Source organism: Pimephales promelas, chromosome 9, assembly GCF_988280905.1.
Source record: "Pimephales promelas chromosome 9, fPimPro1.hap1.1, whole genome shotgun sequence".
In the NCBI taxonomy this organism is placed as follows: domain Eukaryota; kingdom Metazoa; phylum Chordata; class Actinopteri; order Cypriniformes; family Leuciscidae; genus Pimephales; species Pimephales promelas.
Genome location: NC_142777.1, coordinates 31,775,406 through 31,802,342, shown reverse-complemented (window position 1 = coordinate 31,802,342; position 26,937 = coordinate 31,775,406). Strand labels below are relative to the sequence as shown.

Genomic DNA, 26,937 nt, shown 5'->3' with positions numbered 1-26,937 from the left:
ATTCTAGACATAATCTGTTGTGACATTTGTTTGCCTACCCAGACTTGCTGCTCCGCTAAACCATTCCCTGAACACTGTTTTTTAGGATCTGATTATGTGGTGCCAGTAAGCAGCTTTATCATCTGTCTACAAGGTGCGAAGACTGCCTTAAGCACGCAGGCTTTTCTCCCCAGCGTTGTTAATGATTAATGTTTACAACTGAAGGACAGTGATAGCCAGTGATGCACTAGGCAAAGGTCTCAGATATTATATTGTTCCCTCATTTTGAAGAACGCCACTTGTCGGAATAGCACTATAAGAGCAGACTGGGCACGGTAAGTCTTCATCAGCCATTTCATTTTCACTTATTATATCTTATTTATATTCAGTTACTACCATTTAGAACAATAGCCTATAAACCGGAAAATTTGCAGATTACTTTTTCATGAATGATGGGTTTGTACTGAGATTTAATTCAATGTTGAATTCGATATCTTGACAAATCTAATCTCATAGTCAAGGAGAAATATTTGAGATTTATTACTTTTTATTTATTCATTAGTATTCTAAATGGAAAATCTGTGAAAGTATTTATGATATTCAACCATTCCAGGGCTTTTAATTTTTTTTTACTATTAATTACTTTGTTATTAGAGTTTGATACTATAAGGTATTAGGTATTGTGCTTTCTTTTTGTTTCATAACATTTGAAAAATAAACCACTAGCAAAATAATCAAAGTTCTATCTTCTTTAATTTTAGAGGTGGAAATGGTTTGCGTTTAACTGTGATTTTGTGTTTCGTTTCTTTGATATTACAGACATTATTTTATAGACAGACATGGGGAGGATGGGGACTTCTTTGCTTCTCCTTTTCTGTTTTTTAGCCTCTGGTGAGTATCTGAGAATTAGTCAGTGTCCATTTCATCTTTCAATAAGATGTGGCTGGTTATACTGCACTAGCTCAAAGTCCAAATCTGACAATGATATATTGAGTGGAGAGAAGCCAATGTGATTAAGTCTCGTTTCACTGTCATTTACAGAGAAGAATTAGAAAACGTGGTTATTTAATATAAAAGTCTGACTCACGTACTGGTTCATATTTGTGTTTTCTGCAGGGTATTGTAATTCTGTCCCTGAGATTACCATGGGTGTGGTATCCCTGAGAGAAGATCTTCCAGTTGGTCTGTACATCAGCCAGTCTCAACTCTTAAACTCAATCCCATTTTGCATTATTTGTTCTATGCCTGAATGTAACCTTTTCCCAATGATCTATTAACCCTACAGGCGAAGTTGCATTTCAAATTATTGCATCTGATCCGGATGGTGACACTCTAAAATATAGCATCAGAGGAACTGACGCTAGTTATTTTGAGGTCAATACAGTGACTGGTGAAGTCAAGATCAAGAATCAGCTGGACAGAGAGGTATAGTTAGTTAAGAAGGTCTGCCTTCTACTCCTGAATTGAGATTAAGCACAACAAACAAACTTTATGAATGTTTGTGTTTTCTTTCATCAGTCAAAAGAGCTCTTATTCATAGAGGCTGTGGTGAATGATGGCGTTTATTCAGATGTAAGTTGGGAATATAAAGGTATTACAATGGTCAGAAAATTCACTTTCATTTATCCTAATATGATCTCTGCCCTTTTAGGTGACAAAAAGCATATATATTCCCGTGGAAGATGCTAATGATAACGCACCTGTATTCAATGGTCTTCCCTACAACATAGAGGTCCTAGAGGTGAGTTTATCATGAGAACTGTATCGTGTGGTGAAATGGATTTAAAAATGTATTCTGTAACTGCTTTCCTCATTCTTCATTCAAGCATGCCTTCAAAGTAGCTTTTATCATTTAGCATTATAGGCCACTCTGCATCATGTCTTCCATGACAGGGTCGTTACTTAGGTTGGAAAAATAAATACCATTATATATATATATATATATATATATATGAAGAGTTCAGATGCAAAAGCCTCTAAGAGCCATTTGAAATTTTCTCCTAGAATGATCATTTTTATCAAGCTTGTATATTTAAGTTCAGTAATTTCACTTAAATGACAATTAATAGGTAATCTTCATTGCAATTTAAGTGAAATCACTGAACTTCAATATACAGGCTTGATAAAAATGATCATTAAAGAAGAAAATTTCAAATGGTATTTAGAGGCTTTTGCATCTGAACTCTTCATATATATATATATATATATATATATATATATTATTGTATTGTATTTAGTATTTAATTTCTCCAAAAATATATAGCCCATAAGGTAAATTAACATGTTCAAGTTGTAAACTTTGCACAGTTATTATGAAATCTTATGATTGATAACAGCCCCATCTACTGGCCGAAACAGGTAGGCTATTGTTTAAAAGCTGTTTTAAAAACGCGGTGCTCATGCTAAGGCAAAAAGCAAGTATCAAAAGCAGCCGATTTCATTTGAGTATTGTATTTCTACTTCTGTAGTTATTGCATAGCTTAAATTTGATTTGTTATACATTGAAACATCTTCCCCCTTCAAAAATCTCATGTAGCCTAGCCTTTCCCATTGTTTCCTAACCCTTCCTTGATCGCACACAACCACCAACAGTGAACAACATTTTGGAAGTCTCCCTATCTACATATTTCTGGTCTTGGGGCAGGGATTGTCTTTTTTTGTCATTTTATTGATGATTCTGTGGCTTTTATCATTGGAAAAAGCGTAACGGCTTGGATCACGTCACGTGACGCTCCTCAGTTAGAATTTTATGACAGTCAGTTTTTCGTTGCACACAGTTTATTGTGAATTAGTGTGTTCTTTTTGTGAATAAATGTTATATATATTTGGTGTTATAGCACGTACGGCTAAACGTGCAGTGGGACTGCAATGTTTGTGGGATGCTTTACTGAGCGGAAAAACAGCGCGAATTGCTCTATAAAACTGCAGATTACTGCTACAGTCTGGAAGCCATAGAATATACAACATTTAATTATCCTATTAATATCTTTATGTTTTGTTAACCTTCATTAATTAATGTGTTAGATACACCGCAGTCAAAAATCAGTATAATTCGAGTCTAATTTATTCGTTGAAGGTTGAAACATGGAAGCCAGAGGCCTACACATTTTTTTTTTTCATTAAACGAAAACGACTAATTTAATTCGGAATGACAGAAAACTGACATCTTACAGACCTCTTTTATGATATTTTTATGGTGCAAATGAGTCCACTTTAAAGAAAGAAGAAGAATTAGAAAAGTAGAATTTCTTCATGTTCTGCAGAAGAAAGTCAAACTAGTTTAGGACAACATGAGTGTGAGTAAATGCTGAATTTAATCGTTTAAGAGGAGTTGAGGTTTACAAGCTGTGATGGTCTTGTGTGATGAATGTGAGCTGATGTGAGGCTAATTCTGTGTGTAATCTTCTCCAATAACTTTACTCTTTGTCTCTGAGCAAGAGTAATCTTCAAGAATTGAAAGTGTGTGTCAGTTTATTTTGTTCACATACATGATGTTTTCCTATTCTCTCCTTCAGACTGTAGCTGACGGCAGTGAACTGTTCAGAGCCAGCGCCACAGATATTGATTTTAACCAAGCTTCTATAGTGTCCTACAAAATTGATGAAGTATGTTTCCTTCCATGGCATAAATTGCATGTTCACTCTCACATCTCACATTTATTGTATTTATAACACAGTATGTTTGTCTTAGGTGGTACCAAATGAAGGGACTAGCCTGTTTTCAATTTCTGCGACCAATGGAATTGTTGTCCTGAAGGGAACTTTAAACTTCACTGAGAAAAGCCCTTTCTATCAGATACGAATCAATGCATCTGTGAGTATCATCAGCATCATATTTAGATAGGCGTCATATTTAGATAGGCCTAAGTGATGGGCTGTTTTTAGAAAACGATTGAGGGAAGATACCTGTGTAGGAAATGCAAAAAAGATGCAAAAAAAAAATTTTTACAAGCAAAAAGCAATCTGAAAATCTACATACATTTTACTGTGTCATCATGTGCTAAGTGTTCATTGATTTTGTCAGGATGGTGGTGGACAATTGAATGGTGCACAAGTATTTCAATCCACAGCAGCATTTGCATTCTTGACGGTTAAAGATGTGCCAGATATCAACCCACAGTTTCTGAATTTACCTAACTTTGCTTCTATTGAAGAGAATTCGGATGTGGTGAGTGGTGTATTTTTTGTTTTAAAATTAATTTTGTCATGCTGTACTTCTCTACTTGTACATCCCAATGCAAAAACAAAATGTTAAATGCAAATAATACAATAAAATAAAATATTAAATTAAATTAATAAAAAAAACTTGCAAAATAAAGACCCACAAGTGTTTCATTTGTTTGTATTGGCTGTATTGTTTTTTTTTTGTTTTGTTTTTTTGCTTCAGATTTTACAAGATTTGTTTTAACTTTTCAACCTTAATAGATTAAGCAGTTGATATTAATACATTTTAATATTTATTTCAGTGTAAGCTAAACAGTTTTGGTATTGTGTTTGTACTGCTTGGTGTCTAATGTAAAATCTGCATAACAAAGCTAAACATCTGAGATCCACTGGTGAAATATATGTATGACCTTTGTCTCACCTTTGACCCTCTCACCATATGTTTCTCTATCTCAGGGTACGTCAGTCTTTACTGTGAGAGCCAGAGATCCAGACACTGGGGTCAACGACAAAATCCTCTACAGCATTGAAAGTGAGTCCGCTGGAAATTCTATTTTAATCTTCAAATAAAACAGCTTTTTTCTTAAAAAAAAAAAAATCTTTTTTTTTTGTCTCTATTATTTTGTCCTTTTACACAGATACCAATGCACCAGATCTGTTCCAAATCGATGAGACGACTGGTGAAATTTCTGTCAAAACTAAATTTGACCGTGAGGAGTTACTGGATATACTTGCTACTGTAACACTGCACATAAATGTGAGTTTACTGACTAATGAATTTGATTGTGTCCTGTTATCATGATATCGGAGTGATTACTATATGACGGCTAATACTTTTAACTTTAAAAATACCTATCATATTCTTTGATTTCTGCACTTTTTTATTTTTTGCTCATGTATTTCTTCCTGTACTTCAGGCACGTGAGACAAACCCTAATGTGGATGGAGTTATTGCGAGTACAGTATTAGATTTACAGATTTCTATTGGCGACATCAACGACAATGGCCCTGAATTTTACGAGTGTGAGGGTGAAACCTGCACACAGAAAAACAGCTTCACAGGCAAGGTCGATGAGCATTCATCTGTAGGACTGGCAGTAAATGACCTGAATATAAGAGTCAAAGATCCAGACCAGGTTTGTAGTTACAACACTTGGATGGTTTCTTCTGAGGAGATTCTGTTTGTGTTTTATTGAAATGATGACTTATGTTTTTGGATTGTGTTGATTATTTAACTTATTTATGATCCAGGGGAAAAACAGCGAGTTTAATCTCGAACTTGCCGGACCTGATAAGGATGCGTTCCTGGTCAGTCCCAGCTCTGGGTTGGGAGACAGTTTTGTACAAGTGACAATAAAAGATCCTGCTAAGGTTGATTATGAGAAGAAGACAGTAATGAATGTTCAGGTATGTATTTGAAGGCGTGAAATAAGATAACCAGCCTGTTACTTTGGAAGATGCCAGAATTATCCCAGCTTAGTGAAAAGGACTTTTCCTACTTAAGATCAATTACTTAGAGTGATTACAGATATCGAAGAGCATGCCGCGGCGGGGACTTTACTGTTTCAAGCTAATTGCAACTACTTGGAAACCAGGAAATGTTAAACTGTATGGCATCTGTAACTAGCCATAAAACAACAACAATTCATTTTATGCCAGTAGTATAATGTATATTATTTGAAGAGAAAATGCACCACATCTCACAACATCTTTACTAAATGATTTTCATTGGTGAAGTCAAAATGATAATAAAAAATAGCTGTCCATGACTTGTCAAAAATGTTGGTTCCTCTAAATTAACTTCAACCAATGCCAAATGCAAGTTTAGGATGAGACTATCAATATGCCTAAACAGTCAAACAGGGATAATGTTCAGAAAACCTCTTTGTTGTAGAAAAACGATGTACTTCAATCAAAAATCAACTGTTGAATCAAAAAGATAATCTTAATTATATCTTCCCAGATTATCGCTAAAGATGCCAGCGCAGCCTTCACCTCTACGGCCACTGTCACCATTAACATCAATGATATAAATGACAACCTTCCTTTGTTTAAGGAGAATGTTTATAATGCAGAAGTTAATGAACACTGTGAAGATGGAACTGTTGTGGCTACCATTACTGTAAGAGCACTTTCATTTCACCTTTAACTTGGCGTGGTGAGTAAAATTTTATCTTGCACTCACTGATGTTCTGCTTTGACAGGCAACAGATGCCGATGCCTTGGATGATGGCAAAATCACTTACAGATTGATGCCAGACACCATGTATGTTGAATATTCAGTCTGAAATAATTTGGTTAAGCCAGAACTATTCAGTTACTAGTGCAAGTTTCTAGCTAAATATGTGACTGTTTAGGGTCATACTGGAGCATAAAAAAATTAAAATGATGACCTTAAATGTTTTTTTTTTCTATGTTTCCTTCTCAAACTGACTTCAGTCGGTCATTATTTGATGTCTATGAAAATAATGGAACTATCTATGTAAAAAATGGAGAACGTCTTGACTGGGAAGGCACCAATTCCTACTCACCCACCCTGCAGGCCATAGATTCTAAAGGAAATATTGGTACCACTGTTGTGATGATCGACATTATGGATATTAATGATCAGAAACCGGAGATGAACAGAGAAGTTTATGAGGCCTATGTAAAAGAGGACAGCAATTTGGAGCTTCAAATCAAGGTGACTTTATGGATGTAACTATGATTGAAAAAGCAGCGTAGACATCTCAAATGATGAGAACAAATTGTGTGAATGTTCTGTATGACATTTTTAATCCATGTAACTACCATGTAATAGAAGTCTCCCTATTTTTGAATTTTTGATAGGCTATAGACGGAGATAAGCCAAATACACCAAACAGCCAAATCCAGTATCAAATTAAGGACAGCTTTTTCAGTAGTAACTTCACCATAAACTCGGACACCGGTTTGCTTAAAAACGAGGGTCATTTGGACCTTGAAGCCATGGACCCTCTTCTAAAGGGTGTGATTAAATTGACGGTGGTCGCTTCAGACAAGGGCACACCATCCCTCTCCTCATCAGCCAATGTGACCATCAACGTTGAGGTGAGAATCCGCCATTTATACAGTTAGAGACGCAACTATGGTACTTCATGCAAGTGCCCCCGCAAAACAAGTTAAGCTGAATTTTACTGTAAAAAAAATATTGTTGGTTTAACTTAAAAAATTAAGTAACCTGGTTGCCTTAAAATTTTAAGTTGATTGAACTGGAATAAGTGAGTAAATTCAATGAAGGAGATTGATTTAATCATCAGAAACTTAAAATAATACGTTATCTGAACTAAATAAATTATTTAAGTTGATTTAACAAGAAAAAATGTTGTGATAACAAATCTTCTGTGACTTTGCAATTAAACCTATACATTTAAATGTCTAATATGCAGTTTTTAAAATAGATTTAGAAATATATATATATATATATATATATATATATATATATATATATATGAATATAATTCAAACTTATTAGATTTTTCTTTCTATTTTTTCCCAGGATGTCAATGACAATTCTCCACAGTGCCTGGATCCTGCTCCCAAACCCTTTCATGTAAAGGAAAGTGAAGGAGGCAAGTAGATTGTTGTGCTTTTTCTGAATGCATTTCTTTATGATTTTAAGTAATTATTTCCTTATCTATAAAACTTCAAATATGAAAACTGACACTTCTTGTTGTCCCTTTTAGGCATATTGGTTGGCTCTCTGCTGGCTCGCGACGCCGACCAAACAGACTTAAACAACCGTATCATTTTCAGCATCACCGATGGCAGTTTTGGGAGTTTCATATTATTTTCTGAGAAGCTCAGTGATGGTTACAGAGGCAACATCACGGTGGATCCTGCCATCGAGCTGGACTACGAAAGTGACCGCAAGACTTTCACACTGAAGGTGGAGGCCTCAGACTTGGGTCAACAAAAGGATACAATTGAAGTGCAAGTGATAGTGGACGACGTTAACGACACTCCGCCTGTATTCCCATCCGGCATGACCCTGAATGTAAATGAGAACAGCGATTTGCCAGAGATTCTGGAAACAATCGAAGGCAAAGACGTGGACACCAAACACCGTCTAGAATATGAGCTTGTTTCTACTGAATGCCAGTGCAATGGCACCAGAGGCCCATGTCCAGAAGAGTGGTTCAAAGTTGAGCGTAACGGTGATGTGAAAGCGATCAGAAGTTATGATATTGACTATGAGAAATGTGATAAAGTGTTCCTGACTGCCATGGTGGTTGATGTTCTAACTGAGAAGGGGAAGAACAGTACTGAAGGTGTGTTTGGTTGCTTCTTACTGTCTTAAAAATGTGCTGTCTTTCGGTAACACTTTACTTGAAGTGGTGTGCATAAGACTGACACCTTCATAACCATGACATGACATATGTCTTGAATATGAAGTAAGGTTTATGCATGTTTATGACAACTGTCATTAAATGTCTTTCGCTTAATAATGACATTTTGAATGCAAATATGACATTGTTTAAGATGTCTTTGTTATGATATCTTGACATAAACCATAACATCCTAACCTGTCATAACATGTCTAGTCATGACAACTTGACAGAAATTAAGTTAAACTGTCATGTGGTTGGCTTTGACATTGGCTGTCATGAGGCATTATAACTGTCATGAATATTTATCGTGACCTCAATGGTACACATTGAATTTGTCATTAAAAGGTTATAATGGCTTCATGACAGCCAATGTCAAAACCAACCACCTGACAGTTTAATGTAATGTTAACCAATAAAGCTTGGTGGTTTCTTAAGTTAGCTTAAATAATTAAGTTAAAGTTGTCATGACAAAGACACCGACAGGTTATGATCTATTGGTTTATGTCAAAATGTCATAACAAACACATCTCAAACAATGTCATATTTGCATAAAAAATGTCAAAAATGAGCAAATGACACTTAATGACAGTTGTCATAAACATGCATGAAACTTCCTTCATATTCATAGCATAGGTCATGTCATGATTATGAAGTTGTCATGTTAGTCTTATGCACACCCCTTCAAGTAAAGTGTTACCTGTCTTTCTTTCCAGTATTGTTTTTTTTAATAGTATGTTTTGTTGTTGTTGAAGGAATAGCTCATCTCCAAAATGATCTAGATTGTATAATTTTCTTAATTCAAATCGAGCACAGCAGGTGTTTTCCATAGAAAAACTTGGGATGATAATTTCCATTTTCCAGTTTTTGTTCCATTTTGCCTTTAAATACAATTTCTAGCCATATATATATATTCAAACTTGACATGTCATGATTGGTTATGTGGCACTCCTTTGTTATCAGTGATTTCAAACTTTTAACCCTACAAATTAAGAAAATTACAGGACTCAAACAACATAAGGATGAATTATTTTTTAGATGCACTATTCCTTCAAGTTTAACATATCGCATTTATCTTATATATATATATATATATATATATATATATATATATTTATTTCCCATCTCCTCTATCATATTGACCAATACCTTTAATATTGAGTGCATTAAATATTCATAAAATTTTGTTTACCTGCTTATAGGGATTGTGACTATTAATATTGTGGATATCAATGACAACGCCCCAGAGTTTATTGCCTCGCAGGAATTCTATGGTAAAACAAAATATTCATTTATATTTTGTAATATTTATAATATTCAATATTCACTTTGTGACCTTGTTTTGATGTGAATTAGAGCATAAATGTATACTAAGTAAATGTATATTATGCTTTCAAAAAGTTTTAACATATTTCTTCTTCTCCAGTTGTAGTCATTGAAAAAGTAGAGCAGGGCACATCTGTCGCCAGAGTTTATGTAAGTGTGATTGTTTACTTGACAATTTGTGGTCTCTTTATATCTGTCACTCTTTGTACTGTAATAAACCATTACATAACAGTGGATAAATGTATAAGTCAGAATGCAATGTCTCTAAGTCTCCATAAAGTAAGTTCCCTGTGTTTATTTCCTCTTACCCTATTAAGGCCAAAGACAAAGACACAGATGAAAAGAACAGGAAAACCAACTTTAAAGTTACCAAGGTGAACTTTATCGGCAGTGACGGGAATTCCACAGAAAATTTTCTTTCTGCTGACTCTCCCGCTCAGGAAGATGCTGAAGGAATCTTCACTACACATATAAGGTGAGAAATTAACAATTGTAATTTCTCATTGTAAGTTCTTATGTGGTTTTCACCATCAAATTATTTGTCCGTCTACGTTGAAGGAAGTCAAAACAGAATCAGAAAATATCAATTGTCACATGTACGACAGTCAAAATGATGATGTCCCTGGTTAGGGAATAACTAATGTATTGCTTTACACGTCACTGAGGACAAGATAAACAAGCAAATGCCTATTTATAATGTCCAGGTCCCAGAAGTCAATGGATAGTAATAAAAAAGGGAAGTTCTTGGTGGAGGTGGAGGCATTTAACCCAGATGGTCTCAATTCCACCTCTTTGGTTGAGGTAGAAAATTTTCATCCTTACAATTAATTCATTCATTAATTCATTCATTTAGACTTGTTTGTTTTGGTCAATTCATAATGGCATTGTTTTGCAGCTTCTCACAGTTGACAGCTCCTACAGAGTCAGTCTCAGATTTAATGCGCCTGTGCCTGAGGTCAATGAGAATTTGGGTAAAATCAGAAAGTAAGGAAATATGAATTGTGATTATTGTTTGTTTATTTATTTAATATTTCTAACAAAGAAACAAAAAGTAAATGTGTGTGATATACTGTATCTCTTTCAGTATTCTGACAAGTGCTACAAAAGCAACGGTGGAATTCTTTAATGTGTTCAGCGAGTCTCGTGCTCAACGGTAAGGTTCCACCATCCCCATTTATACATATAAATACAGTAAACTAAATCAAAACTCACTAAACACATGTACACCAGGAATATCTGTATTTTTTTTTATTTTATTATTTCATTCCGATGTTGGAATTTGTAAGATCCAGCAGGTGGCGTGTACATCATAGAATAATGAATCTAAGTCGGTTCGTATTGTCTCCCCCAAAGGGTCTTTCCTGTCTTGCCAGTGCCACAGTTATTAAGCAAATGTGTCCTTATCGGATAATTACAGTAAAGTCTAGATTTGATTTTGACAAAGGGCCAGTATTACTTTATCCATTTTGTTTTTTCATTTATAGACTGAAAAATTGTCATTCTTCACTCACTCTCATGTCTTTCCAAACCTGTATGACTTTCTTTCTTCTGTGGAACAAAAAAGGAAACTTTTTTAAAGAATGTTCACACTGCTCAGTTTTGTTAATTTTTGACTATTTAAATAGTTTTTGTCAACTGAAATAAAATAAAATATAATTATTAGGTGAAAAAAAAAATGAAATAAGATTAAAGCTAAATAGGAATATTAAAAAACAAAGTTAATATGACATAAGGAAATATCAAAATATCTCAAAGTAAAAGTACAGAGAAAGCTTAAAAAATATTTACATGCGAATTAAAAATATTATTAACCCTATCATAGTATATAAATTATACAGAAATTAACTGTGGTTTCCATACAGTGAAAGGAGAATTTGTTATGTCCTTTGCAGAGCTGAAGAGACGACTATTTTGGAGGCATATTTTGTCTTCAGAAATGGCACGGCTCTTGACTACGATGCAGTGACCTCAATCCTGAATTCAGAGGAGGTCTATAGGGAATTTGGATACCAACTAACTGAGCTTGGATTTACTGGCATTGTAAGTAATTTAAAATGACAGGTTAATAATTTCCCTTTTCAAAACACATGATGAATTATGATATTCCAAGTTATTCCAAAAGTTAGCACGAAGGCCAACATTGTTGTTCAAAACAGTTTTTTTGTTTAAATAAATGTCGATTCCCTTAACAGTCGACAACCATTACTGAGACCGGAGGAGTCAAGACAGAGGTATTCATCATGATTGGTTTGATGGCTGCACTGGCGATCGTTCTTGTTGTAACAACCACCTCACTCGTGTGCATCAGAAGAAAGTAAGATCCATTATAGTTTAATGATGTTAAAGAAATATTCACTGTCTTGTTTGCATGATTATCAGTCTCTGATGTATACCATTTGTTTATATTTCACCTTTTGAGAAACTTTAAAGCCAGATTGTAAAATGTATGTTGCTAAAATTGTTGGACAGGAAGACATTGAAGCTCATCTAGGGTGAATGTACTATGCAGAGAACTTGAATGATCATGTCTGTCAGACTTTTTTCCCAACATTATGCATGGAGCCAGGATTATACAATACACTCTCACCTCAGTCTGGGTCACAAACAGTACAAATCTGCTAACTAGTTTCAAATGATTCTAAAATAGCTCTTCTGATGTGCAGTGCACCCACCCACACACATGTACGAACATACAGGAGCTACTTTACAACGTTATGGTATTGGTCTCTTTTACCCTTCAGCTACAAGAGGAAACTGAAGGCAGCCAAAGCCATGAACTCAGCAGCCACAGTGGTCATACAGAATCAGAAGACCGGGCCTGTTGTTCCTGGAACCAACAAATACACCAAAGAAGGGTGAGACAGAAATAACAAGCTACCAAAAACGTTGGCCCAGTGTAATATCATTTTGAACTGGTATTCAGGAGCAGGCTGGTGTGTGAAATTGTCTGATATTCCACAGAGCAAACCCAGTGCTGAATATGAATATCGACACAGCCACAGACCTCGGCTTTGATGAAGATAGCTCCAGCGCAGACAGAGAGAGGTACAGTGAAAGTACACTTTACACATCGAGCTAGAGATTCACAGTGTAAAAAAAATGACATTCTGCATAGGAAAAAAAGTCTCTTATGCTCACCAAGGCTGCATTTATTTGTTACGAAATACAGAAAAAGTAATGATGTGAAATATTTTTACTTAATATAAAATGTCTTTTAAATGTAATTTAAAAATGAATACATAATGTAATATAAATATTAGGGCTGTGCAAAAGTTAATTGCGATTAATCGCATCCAAAATAAAAGTCTGTGTTTACATAATATATTTGTGTGTGCTGTATATAATTATTTTGTATATATAAATACACACACATGCATGTATATATTTAAGAAAATGTGTTATTCATATATAAAATATTTATATTTATATAATATAGATTATGTATTTATAAATATATACAGAATTTAAGCGCAAATAATTCTTAAATATATACATGCATGCATAGGTATTTATATATACAAAATAATTATATACAGCACACACAAATATATTATGTAAACACAGACTTTTATTTTGGATGCGATTAATCGCAATTAACTTTTGCACAGCCCTAATAAATATGCAATTAATATATTTTTAAATGTAATTTATACATGTGATGCAAAGCTCAATTTTAGTGTCACATGATCTTTCAGAAATCATTCTAATATGCTGATATAGTGACTTTTATTTTAATTATTATCAGCTTTGAAAAAGTTTGTGCTGCTTTATTTATTTACAGCATTTATATTTAAATAGAAATCTTTCATAACATTATAACTGTATTCACTGTCACTTTTGATCAAATTAATACATCCTTGTTCGGATGCATACCACATTACCTCTATTATGTACAGTATGTTGTCTACACAATATACAATTTATTATTTACTTAGATGTTCTAAGACTAAGTAAAGCATACACTTTAAAAGCATGGCTAAATTCTGTGTTAAATTTGAAACAGAATTTTGCAGCGTAAACTTCAACCAAGTAGAAAATTACTTTATCTTGTCACATTAAAGTTACTTATTTTCTTTGTTAATTTTACTTAAATACTTACTAAGTATTCCATATGTGAAATTCACTTTAAAAATATGCATGCAAAAACTTTTAAAAGAAAAATGTTTGTTTTTTCCCAGTGTTTTAGTTACGTAATATATCATAGTTGTTGGTCTCTCAGGGAAGTTTGTGATTGCATAGATTTATATTGGACAGCAAGAGTTAAAATATGAACTTATGCATGTGCACGCCTGCTCTTAAATGATCTGGGCTGCGTTTCCAGGTAATGATGGATCTTAGCACTTACGAGCATTTTTTAATGACGACTTTTCGAACGTTCATGTTCATTTCACGTGCTTTTCACGATCGTACGCAGCTGTGCTTTAAGAAGTGATACTTAAGTGTCGCTGTCAGTATGTCAAGTGCTGAAATGTCTCCTTGTAGAATGGCTCGTAATTGTAGCACACGATTGTATTTGGAAATGTTTAGCCTAATTGTTTTCAAGTGGTGACAAGGCATTTGTGGTGGTATTGGAATGCATGGTGGGGTACTGAGTCAGGGCCTTCATGCTCAGGGGAACTATTAGTTTCATCTGCCATCTCCTAGTCCTCCAAACAACCCTCCAGGCCCCAGCCTCCATCTTCAGTTGTCCAGACTGCACACACAACATCTCAGCAGTTTGAGAATATTGAGAACATGATTATTTGAGAATGTTTATAGTCAGGGCATATGAGAGTGTCCAAACAGGGAGGAAGATGAAGAGGTGGTGGAGGAGGAAGAGAAGGACAAAGATGGCATGGGACCATATGATGGCCAACCAAGAAATAGGCTACATGGCCTTTTATTTTATCAATTTTTTTTGTTCATTCATTTAATTATTAGAATAAATTATTTCTTTTTGTTGTTGTTTTCGGCCCTTTTTAACAATTTTATTTATAAATTCAATGAAACAAAAAACGAGTAATAAAGTGTTATATTACAATCAAAACCTTATATTATAATCACATGGCACTTGAATAAAGTTAAATGTGTTATCTGCCAGTTGTCCTGCAGGCGACCTCATTACTTTGTCTTCTTACAATGCACTTACAATTATTCTCAATAAGATCTACGATGATTTTCAAGTGCTACTTGGGAAACAGACGGTAATATAAGATGAGTTGTACGATCGTTTTTACTATGCTTTTGGGAAACTCAGCCCAGGACAATATGATGCCAGATTGGATATTCAAAAACTGACTCTGCTGAAAAAGATGAAAGACACTGAACTACACTGGAAGTGTTTGCATGCATATTTATCTTGTCATGGAAGCCCACCTTACTGCATCTCCCAAATCCTTTTAAGATATACCAATTGTCAAGAAACAATACTGTGGTCCTCCATGAGAGATGAACATCTGCATGTGTTGATATGTGGGCAATAGTAGATTATTAGTTTTATAGCAATAGTTTTAGTTAGATGATGTGGTGATATTGGTGACCCTATATTTCTTAGAATCACACTAAGCTATATGCCGCATACTAAATTAAGCATTTTTTGATTTTCTTTCAAGCTACATAACTGGTCCAAAATGTCTCTACTGGTAACGTTCAACCATAATGTCACTTATGACTCAATGCAGAAGATTTGCTTTGTGAGATTCTGATTATGTGTGTATGTTGTGTCTGTTCTGTTTTAGCCTTAATTCCCTGGACTACAACATTGATATGACCATGACAGAGAAAGACACAATGCCAATGATGGTAAATTTATTATTAAAATGAATATAATATACAGTGGGGTGCAAAAGTCTGAGGCCACTGGTGAAAAACAACATAAAAGTGAAGCAATGAATTAAAGGAGTAGTTCACTTTAAAAAGAACTTTGCTGATAATTTACTCACCCCCATGTCATCCATGTCTTTCTTTCTTCAGTTGAAAAGAAATTAAGGTTTTTGATGAAAACATTCCATGGACTTTGAATGAACCAAATGACATGAAAAAAGATTCGTTCATTTTGATAAATGAGTTCGAACAGGAGAGTAAAACCTTTTGGTTACCAGTGAAGTGCATTATATGGAGAAAAATCTTGGAATGTTTTCATCAAAAACCTTCATTTCTTTTCGACTGAAGAAAGAAAGACATGGATGACATGGGGGTGAGTAAATTATCAGCAAAAGTTTTTTTTAAAAGTGAACTACTCCTTAACATGAATTTGATCATTTGTGTATGTATTTATAATATATTTCATTTATTTATTTATTATTATTTGTTTTGCTTTATTACCAGCAGAACTCAAACTGCATGAACTCCTCAAATCATGCTAAAGAACATGATCATTAGGTTTTACATAAATTTGTGAATATCCAAAGAGCATCTTGTGCTTCACTGGAGGCAAAAACATCCGATCACCTGATCGGCTTTCATGATGTCACTAATTTGAGTAGAAATTATAGAAATAGTGTAGCATTTTAAATATTTCTTATTCTTATTTCTTTTATATGTTTTGCTTTTTTTAAACCCTAAAAGTTTACAAAACTCTGAAGATATTTAAATTAGATTTTCAATGTGATTGCATTCAGACTTTTGGATTCCTCAGTATTTCAAGCATATTTATTCATGGTGCAAGGGTGTAAAATGCTGGGGACACAAGTGCATTTGAAGTCTTTATAAGCTTAGTGCTTATGTTTTCTGTTGTGCGATAGGTAATTGAGGAAGAAGAGGAGGAGGAGTATGATGAGAACAGGAGTGATTCTCCATACATTGAGCCTTTGGGCGCTGCATTGGCCCAGCGAGGGAAGAAGAGAGATGCAGACAGCCCTGGTCTCACTTTTACAAACCATTCCATAGACACCACTGATCTCTAACCTTCAACCTCTGACCTCCACCTGTCTGCCATTTTATATGTGGTTCTGCCAAAAAAGGAGAAAAGACTTAATTTCACCCTATTCTATGTTTGGCCAAACTCTAACTCTAAACAAGACCTTTAATGTTAACCCATGACTTTGAATGCTGAGTCATCAATGCACTTTGAAATGTTGAGTTGGTCAGGGGGGGAAAATGGATGTTTGTAAAAGAGCCATTCTCAATGCACTAAAAACAAGTGGTAATTCAAACAGACTTTGAAGCCTAATTTTACCTTTCATTATCTTTTCTTTTTTTTTTTCATTTTGAAGTCTGATCTCCAATATGTAATACCTAATCCTTCAAACTGTGTACAAAGTTTTGCTTTATAGAAGAATGAAACTCTAAAATTTTGACATTTTTAAAATTCTTTTCATATAATTTTCTGTCTCTGAACAAAAACATAAACTTATAAAGTATAAAACTACTTGTGTTCTCTGCCAAATATTACCTGGCACTAGCCGGCTTAGTTTAGGTCTGATCAAAACAAGCAAAAGAAAAAAAAATCATATCTTGCTAAGCCAGATTGGTGTCCAGGGTGTATATATCGTAAACTGTTTATCTTTGGTGTATTGTTATGTTCAAAAACGATTTTACTCAAATAAAATGTATCATGTTATCAAAATGAGAGACAAAATCAAGTGTTTGCTTTTCCCTTGTAGAGATTATTTATTTTCAAAACTATTCACTTCACAGCTCTTTTACAACAGTCACAAAACATCACACAGAATGTAAGGCTTGAAGGTGTGTTTGTTACGATTGTGCTGAACTGCAAAAACAAGACAAATCCATTTATAATTACATGGTTATACAAAAGCCAATAGAAAAAGAAGAATCTGAAACCCATAAAGAACACCAAACATTTCACGGTCAAAAAATCATTACATATTGCCAGAAACACCAAGAATTTTCTAGGGTAATTTTCGTCTAACATACAGTACTTGGTACTGTCACTCTATAAATGTATTCTACCACTCCTTAAATATACATGTTTGAAATATATAAATTTTAAAGGTAAAATTATTTGTGTAAAATATTGTAAAAGGGCACTTTAAAAGTGATCCTCACTGACCACAACATCAGGGTAGCATGGTCTTGACAGAAGCAAGCAAATATACACTCATAAGCTAGAAGGAGCCATTTTACTGTAAAGTCAAAGTGCGAGGAGAAATCAAGACGACTGTAATTGTTTGCAGTGTATCAAACTAAACCAAAAAATGTTGATGATCCATTCAGGGACTTGTTGTGGCGCAATGTCTCTTAAAAATGTTAAAGGGGTGTATTATCGAACAAAACCCAGTCCTGTGCACGACCAAAGTGCACAAAGCTGGGAGAGATTGTCTAAAGATGATTTCAAATTTCATGCCTTTCTTAGTTTTCCTCATCTTGACGTGGCCTTGAACAACAACTTGGTCGCCGGACGTTCCTGAACCACTGGCGAAAACGATTCTGTCGACGCCTGCCACTCGGCACCGTCTTTTCCTCTCTTTGTTCTTTGGCCGGGCTGCTTTCACCCGGGTCTGGAATGGGGGGAGGACTGGAAGGCATCGTCGTAGATGTTTCAGTCAGATCCGCTGACAGATCATCTGTCGGAGCAGGCAAGGCCGAAGGTTGATTATTTTGCTTCTTTATCTGTTTCTCCAGGTGTTTCTGGATAGCCGTACCCAGCACTGCCACCTCCACCACTGCACCATACACCTCCCAAGTCATTCCCTTTTCGTCCCAGCTCACCTCCGGCACGGGTTCTGGAGCTTCCTCTGGCTCCACCCCGATCCGTGGTTCCGGCTCTGGGATAACCTCAGGTGCGGTCAGAGTAATCGGGCTCATGGGAGCTGTGGCAACTGAACGTACTTCCACCTGCAAGCCCACCTGCAACTCTGCATCTTTGGTCGAGGCCACCTCTGTACTACATTTGTTGGCGAGTTTTCCAAAGGTGCTTGGAAAAATGAACGCTGCAGAGCCCTCGGGAGGAGTCATGGGGCTGGTGGCCACTGATTGGAACATCACTTCCAGGCTGACCTGGGTTTGCACATGCTGTGCGCGTCCAGGTGACCGAGTCACGTCAAGCGTCTCTTGCCGTACGACATTCCTGGAGTCAGTCGATTCGATTATCTCCGGTTTTACCCCTTCGTCTTTAGGCTGATCTTCCAGACTGCAGACATTCACTTCCACTGAGGCCCTTGCGTCTGTCTCCTGAGGGGTGCTTGAACCTTTTCTCCCAGAGTTTGTCCCACTGCTACTATCCCCAGGATCTTCTGGCAATCTTGGTTCTTCATTGGTGGTATTCTGCTCAGTTGATGCGTTGGTTATCACGTTGGTCTTCTGAACTCGACTGACATCAATCATGTTCACCACCACGATTGAACCATCGAGACTCTCTTCCTCAGTCACTCCTCCACCCTCAATGGAAGAAACAGTCTCGTGTTCAGTAGGTTCAGTCTGCTCCCCAAACTCCTCATCCTCCTCATCCTCAAATATACAGTCATGATTGGTCACCAGTATGGTGATCTCCTGGTTAATCTCCTGGTCAAGGTTTTGTCGGCCAAGCGCCAAGCATATATTATCTGCTGGTTCCTCTGCTCGGTTGACACACCTCTCTTGTTTGCACGATGACTCGGGAAGTGGCTTATTGCTCTCTACTGCTGTTTGAGTGGAAGGTAAATCTTCTTCTAATTGCTGCTCATGTGGAATTTCTGACTTGATCTGATCTGATGTCACCTCTGGGTCGGGTTGTTCCTGAATGCTGCCGCAGATATCCTCTTGGATTGAGATCCCTGGGATTTCAGATGCTTTTGACAGGTTTTCGTCAGTTACGGTGTCATTCATAAGGGGCGAATAGTCAATACTTCTGTCATCCGTGTTTAAACTTGAGCTGGTCCCTGAGCCAACTTTCCAAACTTCACTTTCTGTCAGAACAGGACCCTCCATGGGTTTAGAGATGAGTTTGTGTTGAGGGGCAGGAAAATGTCTGAGCTTCACGGTGTCACACCACTGATGTTTTTTGCTGGAAAACATTTACATAAATGCATTAGTGCGTTAATGTTGGTGCAGTCATTAAAATGGCACTTGACATGCATTAATGATAGCATACTCATTTTACTTGAAAACATTACATTAGATAAAATTCATATCAAATCATATTGATAAGCAATGATCTCAGACACTGACAAAAATCATAATTTCTGTTCTTAAAAATTATTATTACATAAAATTGCAATCAAATTTCAGCTTTATAATACTTAAGAAAATAAGAATAGTGTCATTTGTCAATAAGTTGATTTTTTTTTATTCTTAAAAAAGAGAGATCCAGTAATGTCATAGCTGTCTGATTCGGTTCATCCACACACAGAGAACTTGCTCACTAACAATACACTCTAAAACCAAAACTACGACGACACACAATGCGACAGTTATTGCAAAACACCCCAACAACACATACCTCAACTGCACGACAGATCAAAAGCGGTATCCATATTTTTAAAGATTTCTCAGCCAAAGCATGTCTTCACACTCCAAGCTCCTCTTGTAGGTGCTCGGAATAAAAGGCAGACTGTAGATGGTTTGCTTTCCAGAAGAATCTCAGTGGATGGTAGTCCTTGGATTTCACTTTGGCTGCGAGTACTGAAAGCTTCTGATTTTTAGTTTCCCTGGAAACCAGACTCAACCTGGCTGTGAGTGGTAATGAAATGACAAAGTATCCCTAGCTTTATGATTAGAAGCAAATGATGGTGATTAAAACCCGTTTTTCTTTCTTTTTTTTTTTTTAAAAAAGAGGGGAGAAAAAAGTCACACATGGCTCTTATGTAATTAAAAAATCAAATGAAACAAATTTACTGTGGCAGACAAGACACTAAAAGGGAGCACCGGTCATGTTTTTGTGATCTCTGGAAAAAAAAAATGATACACCTAAGTTTTTCTTTTGAAATATATGGAATGAACTGATATTTTCATCACGTCACAGTTAACAATGTTAGTGTAAAGGGCTGGACAAACAATGTAGGTCACTATGCTGATGCAAAGATGTATTAGATTATCTTCAAATTAAAATTCTTTCTGAATTCTATTGAACAGCATGCAAGTTTAAGCCTGAATGGTTACTATAAAATGTCTCATCCCAGGTTTTTTGGATTTATGTATGTGGTCGCATACATTGCACCTCACCATTCTGTGGATTGTGTTTTGGAGAGCTCTTATCTATCGCCTATGTTCTCACCATAGAAATCGAGGGCTTTTGCCAACACCACGCTCCCGCAGAATATTTGTTGCCTAGCAACCAGCCATGTACATGGGGGGGGGTTGACTGTGCTCATGTTAATGGGTGGGGGGTTCAGAAAACACATGCCATATTTTGATAACAAGGGGATGCAGGCAAATGATGATGAGGAGGAGGTGGAGGTGGATAGGGATGTAAAGATGGTGGGTAGTGTGGAGGTGGAGATTATGCCACAAGTTGTGGAGATCAACTGTAAATTAAGTCGCGGTGAGAAACCTTTCCTCAGAATGAAACTGTTTGACATTTGCTCTACCACAGATATGAACACTAATGGGTACATCTTGTCTGCTTACATCTTCAGGGAATTTCCATTAATAAACAGTTCAAGAAATGTGTTTCCACGTAGCTTGTATAGACACCTACACAACCTGGCATTGATAAGTGATTCTTTTTGATTTTTCATGCCATAAATGCAAAATAAGCTTTCTGTGTTATATTTGTGTTTTAAAGGAACTGAACTGAAAATATAAAACAAAAAGAATCTATAGATTATTCTTCCTTGCAGCTGCATGAAATCGTACCAAGTCTGTTTTCCACCACTATTATGGGCTCAGTGGCTGGCAGTTCTCTTAAAAGAGGTTCTCTCGTACTGCATAATATATTACACTAGGGGAAAACCTCTTAATTCTTAATTTTGAATTAATGTAAAGCGCGTTGCGGCAGCATGCAGACAACATAAGAAAGATGGCTTGCGTGCCTATTGGTTGTCCTGCGGCAAGTGCAGCAGCCTATCGAGAGAGGCAATTGGTGACGTCAGATCCAATGGAGGGCGATTCACGCCCACTACGTCACGTCCCGCCGAGACAGGCGTGGCCTGGGCCTATAAATATAGCTCGATGGGCTGATATAATCTGATTTTTCATCTCTTCAGCGAAGCTCATGCGTCGCTGGATCTGGGGTGAAGAAGCCGCACCGTCTGAGAAAAAGCCTTCTGCGGGACTTGCCGCCTTCAGTCGCCGTACCTGCTACGTTTTTCGGCGTTTATATCCTTTTACTCTGCCGAGTGTGTGCCGCTACGACTCTGACTCTTATTATATGTAATAGAGCAGCGTCTTTTTAAAGATGCCTCGTTCCTGTGGCTCATGCCGAGCCACACTCGGACATGGGGACCACCATGCCATCTGCGTTTCCTGCCTGAGTAAGGATCATGCGGCTCTCGCGCTCACTGACGGCGGTTGCCATCATTGCGAGCTATTGCCCATAGTGACTCTAAGGACTCGCCTGGCTTTTTTACCCGAGTGTGCACTTCCGCCCGCTATGGTGTTGCGCCGTAAAAAGCGCAGTACTCAGCGGTTCCCCGAGCCTTCTCCAGCCTGCAAAAGCTCGCCGGTTCGACTTCGATGATACTGTCTTGAGGTTGTTGGCAGCCTACTCCATTTCGGCTCGACGTGACACCATGATAGCTGAGTTTGTACCCTTCTCCAATGTCTCTTGCCTTGCTCCCCTTCCACTTGAGCCCCTTTCACACAGAGATTCCGGAAAATACACGGATAAAGTGACCCAGCATTTGTCCTGGGATGGTTTGATTTCGGTTCATTCACACTGCCAGTGCGTTCACACACAACCCGTAAAGATCCCAGAAAGACACATGACTTCAGGATGAGACATGTAACATATGCGTCGAAAACATGTACACGCGCATACCGTTCCACAAAGCTGGTGAACGATCTCAGCTTCAGCGCGGATAGTGAGGAGCTCCTGGTCTCTGCTTCGTTCCAGTTTGCAGACATTTGTTCGTCCTTTCTTTGTTGATGACGAACACAAATTTTCTTCTAACTTTCTTCGCGCAATGGCACAAGCGTCATCACTATGACACACCCTTTACGACATTGGTCCTGGCTTTTGTTCACACAGCGCGTGTTCCGGGACTGATTCCGGCAATGTTACTAAGTCCCCAACCTGGCATCGATGCCGGTATCAATCCCGGGTTGTGTTTGCGTTCACAAAGAAGGCATTCTGGCAATTTTCCTGCACTCTGGGACTAATGCGCTGTGTGAAAGGGGCTTCTCTGACGGCACAGCAAAATATAAGCTTACTGAACAAGACTACAAATCCCTTGCAGTGTTTCTCTGATGTTGACAAATTTGTCAGCTGGTATGACACTAATTCCTTGGTTTTAAATGAAAGGAAGACTGTTGAAGTGAATTGTTGATCCTAGGTCTGTGGGAGACCATAGCCCTGTAATAACACACTTCTACACACTTCTAAAGGCTTGCAGTGTCCTTTGGGTGTCAGAACGCACTCCACAAGAGGCGTGGCCTCGTCGTGGGCTTGGTCTAGCGGGATTACCTTGAAGGATATCTGTATGGCGGCAGGCTGGGCCTCCCCGTCTACATTTATAAGGTTTTATAACCTAGAAGTTCCCACCTTACAGGCTAAAATACTTTCGGTCTAAAGATCAGTACTGTCTGCCCCATTGCTTTGGCTCAGAATACTGAAGCCGCTTGAGCACTCCTTGCTGATCGGTAAAATATCTCCATGGGCAAAAGTAAGACCCATACCGTTCAAGCCGAACATTTTCACCCTGACTGTGTGGAGCACTGTTGATGTGATTAGCTCCCTTAGGATGCTACTTATTGGGAATGACGCTTCTAGCCTCTCTTCTCAGACTCTCTGTGAGTCCCTGGTGTTTATACACTGTAAGAGCCACCTGAAGCACCTGCCCTTGGGACTTTGGTGTTGGATCCCACATTTTGTTCTCCTAGCGTAAGATATTACGCAGTACGGAGAACCTCTTGTAAAAGGACATACTTAGTTACTAACGTAACCTCGGTTCTCTCTAGAAGAGGGAACGAGTACGTGAGTTGAGTAGGGTCTCCACGCCTTGTGGGTAGCGCTGTACAATTTGCAATTTGCAAAGAGTTTAATAAAAAGTTAATGTTATATATTTAGGTTACATTTGTAATGAGTTACATTTGTACACCTGCCACATAATATCTAAATATCGATAAATCAATCAACATAGCCCTGAATCGAATCAAATCGTATCGCAGAATTTTTTTTTGAGGTATTGGCATCATATCATATCGTATTGTGATGAACTGTCTGATTTACACCCCTAGTCTAATATGAATGTAAACAGGGTGAACCAAAGATTAGACCTGTGCATTAAGACTTGCAGTCTAAACACAGCCCAACAAGTTCATCTACAGGGCAAAATACATCCATAATGAAGATGTTTATTTTCAACTAAATGAGTTTTTAAAAAGCATCTAAAGGATATCCATTGCCATGCTTTGTTGCAGTTTCACTGAACTGATAAACACTGATTTTAAGCAGTGCAACATGTTTGAAACAGGATGCGTACATAGGTGAGTATAGCAGCCAACACTTTGCACGTTATTTAAAGGGTTATTGTTCATAATCAAAAACATCATCTCTGGTCTTGACATCCACAGGAATACTGAATAGCAGGAAATGCCCCGAGGCACTTTTCAATGAAAGTTCTTTCACTGTGGTCTATCTGTGTTATGTTGCCATAGCAACAGTTCACCACCTCCTCCTCTGATCCCCCCTCCTCCCCAGTGACGTGGGAGCTGAGAAAAATAATAGAAGGTTTCACTAAGAGAGTGAACGTGTTCTTGCATACTCTATATCCTCACGTCTTCGTATTAGTCTACACTAGAATAGAAATGCACGTAAGATGGATATAAAGAGACACTGCAGCAGTTGAACGGAATGTATCGTGTATTTTGAAAGCATATGCATATTTGAACAGGAAACATGAGGATCAACAACTAAACTCAAATTAAATCTTTAGGCATAGTCTGCGTTGGAACTGCAGATGAAATCAAGCCAGTACATTTGCAAAGTTGCTAATTATTAATAGTTTTTTTTTTCACAAAGTTTAAAGTTGAATCTATAGAGGGAATGTCCAATTGGTTGAGCAGTGCAGCATTTATTTAGAACTCATTTTTTGTCCAAACTCCTTAATGGTGTCTGATGCTTTTTCTGCAGCGGTGCCTATAGCAGACTGTGTTTGTCTGGACGCCTCCTCAGCAGCTGTTTGTACACACACACACACACACGTGCACAGAGAGGGAGAGATCCGTTAGGGACGCATTTGTCTAACATACAAGTAAATAGATAGAGATAAGCAAATCAATACAATTTTAGATTGAAAACATTATGGCTTGACAAAATTATGCACAGAATATTCTGTGTGCAGTATTATACGATTGTAGATGATTTGCATACACAAACTGTAATATCAAGCACAAACACAAGTGCATTTTTATCTCTGTACAGATGTATATCAGACTCGTCAGCTAGCAGCTTTCTCTTACCTATACTGGTGGTTTCTTTGGCAGACTCTGCCACCTGGTGCACGACATCCTGCGATGCCTGAACTGAAATAACATATCAAATATGCTGGATGTTTTTCATGCGCAATGGGGAAAGGGTCTCTCAAAAAGCAGCATCTAAAAATTACATTAACGCATGGTGAAATGGAAAACAATAAATAAAATGATAATAATGATAAAATGAAATAAAAAAAATGTTGGTTTCACTTTATTGTGATGGTCCTTTTAACACCTTCTGTTGACTAACGTTGCAACTCTCATTGAGTGTTAGTAGTATTAGTAGACTGGCTTAAATAGGTTGACAGTTGTTACAATTTACTCGTCGTATTATTTTACTCAACTGCTCAATTAAATTTGACGAAAATATGTCATATAATTGAAAGATGCAAATCTTAAAAAAACAGACATTTTTTGGATTCTGCAATCCTGTATCTGTTTAATGAAATCTTGTAAAACAAAGGTAAAAAACATGTTAAAATCAAATCTTAAAAATTATAGATAAAATAAATAAATAATAAAATAATACATGAAAACATAAATCAACAAATAAAAAGTTAAATAATGAAATCTGGTGGTCAAAGTTCTTGAAAAAAATCTATCTGTGGCACAATAAAACACATAAGTAAATTAGTCAGCCGTTCTTTCTTAAACTATAAATGAACGTTACCAAACATACAGAGAGGATGAGCAGTGTGCATCCATTAGTACCTGCACTGTCAGTGACGCCTTTAGTGGCTGACTGTGTTGTGTTCTTCAGCCCCTCCAGAGACTTCTTAAAGGAAGCCATGATACTGAGCACATACACTCACAGTCCTAGCGGCTCGGCGTAAGAGGGATGCTGCCAGCAGGCCCTTAAATACCCTCTGCTTCCGGAGGGCACCACATTCTCTTGTAATAACACATGCTAATCCATCAATGGAGCCCGGCTTATGCAGGTATGCCAGTTATTCAGCCATTGCACAGTACTGATTCTGCTGGGCTCAGCATGTCTGTATGGAGCACTACGTTCTGAGACACAGCCAGACTTCCTGTTGATAAGAGACGGTGGGGAGGACGGGGGACAGGGCTCTCTGGATGTATACATTTCTGGAAGCCAAAAGATCGACACACTTAAAGGAGTAGTTCACTTTTGAAAAAAAACTTTTGCTGATAATTTACTCACCCCCATGTCATCCTAGATGTCCATGTCATTCTTTCTTCAGTCGAAAAGAAATTAAGGTTTTTGATGAAAACATTCCCACATTTTTTTCATAATGCACTTCAGTGGGAAGGAGATCATTTTAAAAATGCAAATCACAAAGAAAAACATTTGTGTTTTAGCACAGCATTGTCGTGTAAACGTAACCTTATGCCTGGTTCAGAATACACGATTTTAGCCCGATTTTAGCATGATCCGTTTGACTTAGGGTGTCGTGGGGATGGGTAAACGGGACGCAAGATTCGGTCGTATCATTTCGTATAGCGTGTCATAGCCTAGTGGGCGACAACCTACGTCGCGTCTGCGATGCTTCACGACATCACGACAAAAACACTATCATGTTTAATTTATTGGTCGTCCATGGCGGTTCCATCACATGTATGAGGTTGACCAATAGAAGCACAGAAGCTTTTCCCTACACAACTTT

At 37.2% G+C, this 26,937-nt stretch overlaps 3 protein-coding genes across 3 annotated transcripts; 1 reads left to right on the top strand and 2 right to left on the bottom strand.

The window, feature by feature from the left end:
- The first annotated feature begins 252 nt into the window (after positions 1–252).
- On the top strand, positions 253–17,363 carry cdhr2 (cadherin related family member 2). Its single transcript, XM_039677206.2, has 31 exons — positions 253–314; positions 799–870; positions 1,096–1,161; positions 1,265–1,404; positions 1,498–1,551; positions 1,631–1,720; positions 3,495–3,584; positions 3,670–3,792; positions 4,003–4,146; positions 4,599–4,674; positions 4,781–4,899; positions 5,060–5,278; positions 5,394–5,549; positions 6,106–6,264; positions 6,347–6,408; positions 6,582–6,825; positions 6,972–7,211; positions 7,660–7,732; positions 7,847–8,431; positions 9,691–9,762; positions 9,915–9,964; positions 10,132–10,289; positions 10,519–10,615; positions 10,710–10,798; positions 10,899–10,967; positions 11,707–11,854; positions 12,007–12,128; positions 12,556–12,669; positions 12,776–12,859; positions 15,532–15,595; positions 16,537–17,363. The coding sequence occupies exons 2-31, from the start codon at positions 819–821 to the stop codon at positions 16,696–16,698; spliced, it is 3,921 nt and encodes a 1,306-aa protein (XP_039533140.2). The 5' UTR covers positions 253–314; positions 799–818; the 3' UTR covers positions 16,699–17,363.
- A 16-nt stretch (positions 17,364–17,379) lies between these two features.
- gprin1 (G protein regulated inducer of neurite outgrowth 1) lies at positions 17,380–20,407 on the bottom strand. Its single transcript, XM_089135008.1, has 2 exons — positions 20,175–20,407; positions 17,380–19,739 (listed from the first exon to the last, which is right to left on the bottom strand). The coding sequence occupies exon 2, from the start codon at positions 19,661–19,663 to the stop codon at positions 18,107–18,109; it is 1,557 nt and encodes a 518-aa protein (XP_088991134.1). The 5' UTR covers positions 19,664–19,739; positions 20,175–20,407; the 3' UTR covers positions 17,380–18,106.
- Positions 20,408–24,654: 4,247 nt separating this feature from the next.
- Positions 24,655–26,808, bottom strand: adirf (adipogenesis regulatory factor). The gene is made up of 3 exons (XM_089135007.1): positions 26,021–26,808; positions 25,295–25,357; positions 24,655–25,010 (listed from the first exon to the last, which is right to left on the bottom strand). Exons 1-3 carry the CDS (start codon positions 26,097–26,099, stop codon positions 24,907–24,909), a joined length of 246 nt encoding a protein of 81 aa, XP_088991133.1. The 5' UTR covers positions 26,100–26,808; the 3' UTR covers positions 24,655–24,906.
- Positions 26,809–26,937: the final 129 nt, after the last annotated feature.

Excerpts from the sequence above, each read along its gene's own strand:
- adirf (XM_089135007.1), bottom strand. The coding sequence starts at position 26,099 with ATGGCTTCCTTTAAGAAGTCTCTGGAGGGGCTGAAGAACACAACACAG. Across the intron at positions 25,358-26,020 it reads AGGCGTCACTGACAGTGCAG|TTCAGGCATCGCAGGATGTC; the intron begins GTACTAATGGAT and ends ATGTTATTTCAG. Across the intron at positions 25,011-25,294 it reads CAAAGAAACCACCAGTATAG|CTGCTGAGGAGGCGTCCAGA; the intron begins GTAAGAGAAAGC and ends GTGTACAAACAG.
- gprin1 (XM_089135008.1), bottom strand. The coding sequence starts at position 19,663 with ATGGAGGGTCCTGTTCTGACAGAAAGTGAAGTTTGGAAAGTTGGCTCA.
- cdhr2 (XM_039677206.2), top strand. The coding sequence starts at position 819 with ATGGGGAGGATGGGGACTTCTTTGCTTCTCCTTTTCTGTTTTTTAGCC. Across the intron at positions 7,733-7,846 it reads TGTAAAGGAAAGTGAAGGAG|GCATATTGGTTGGCTCTCTG; the intron begins GCAAGTAGATTG and ends TGTCCCTTTTAG. Across the intron at positions 10,616-10,709 it reads ATTCCACCTCTTTGGTTGAG|CTTCTCACAGTTGACAGCTC; the intron begins GTAGAAAATTTT and ends ATTGTTTTGCAG.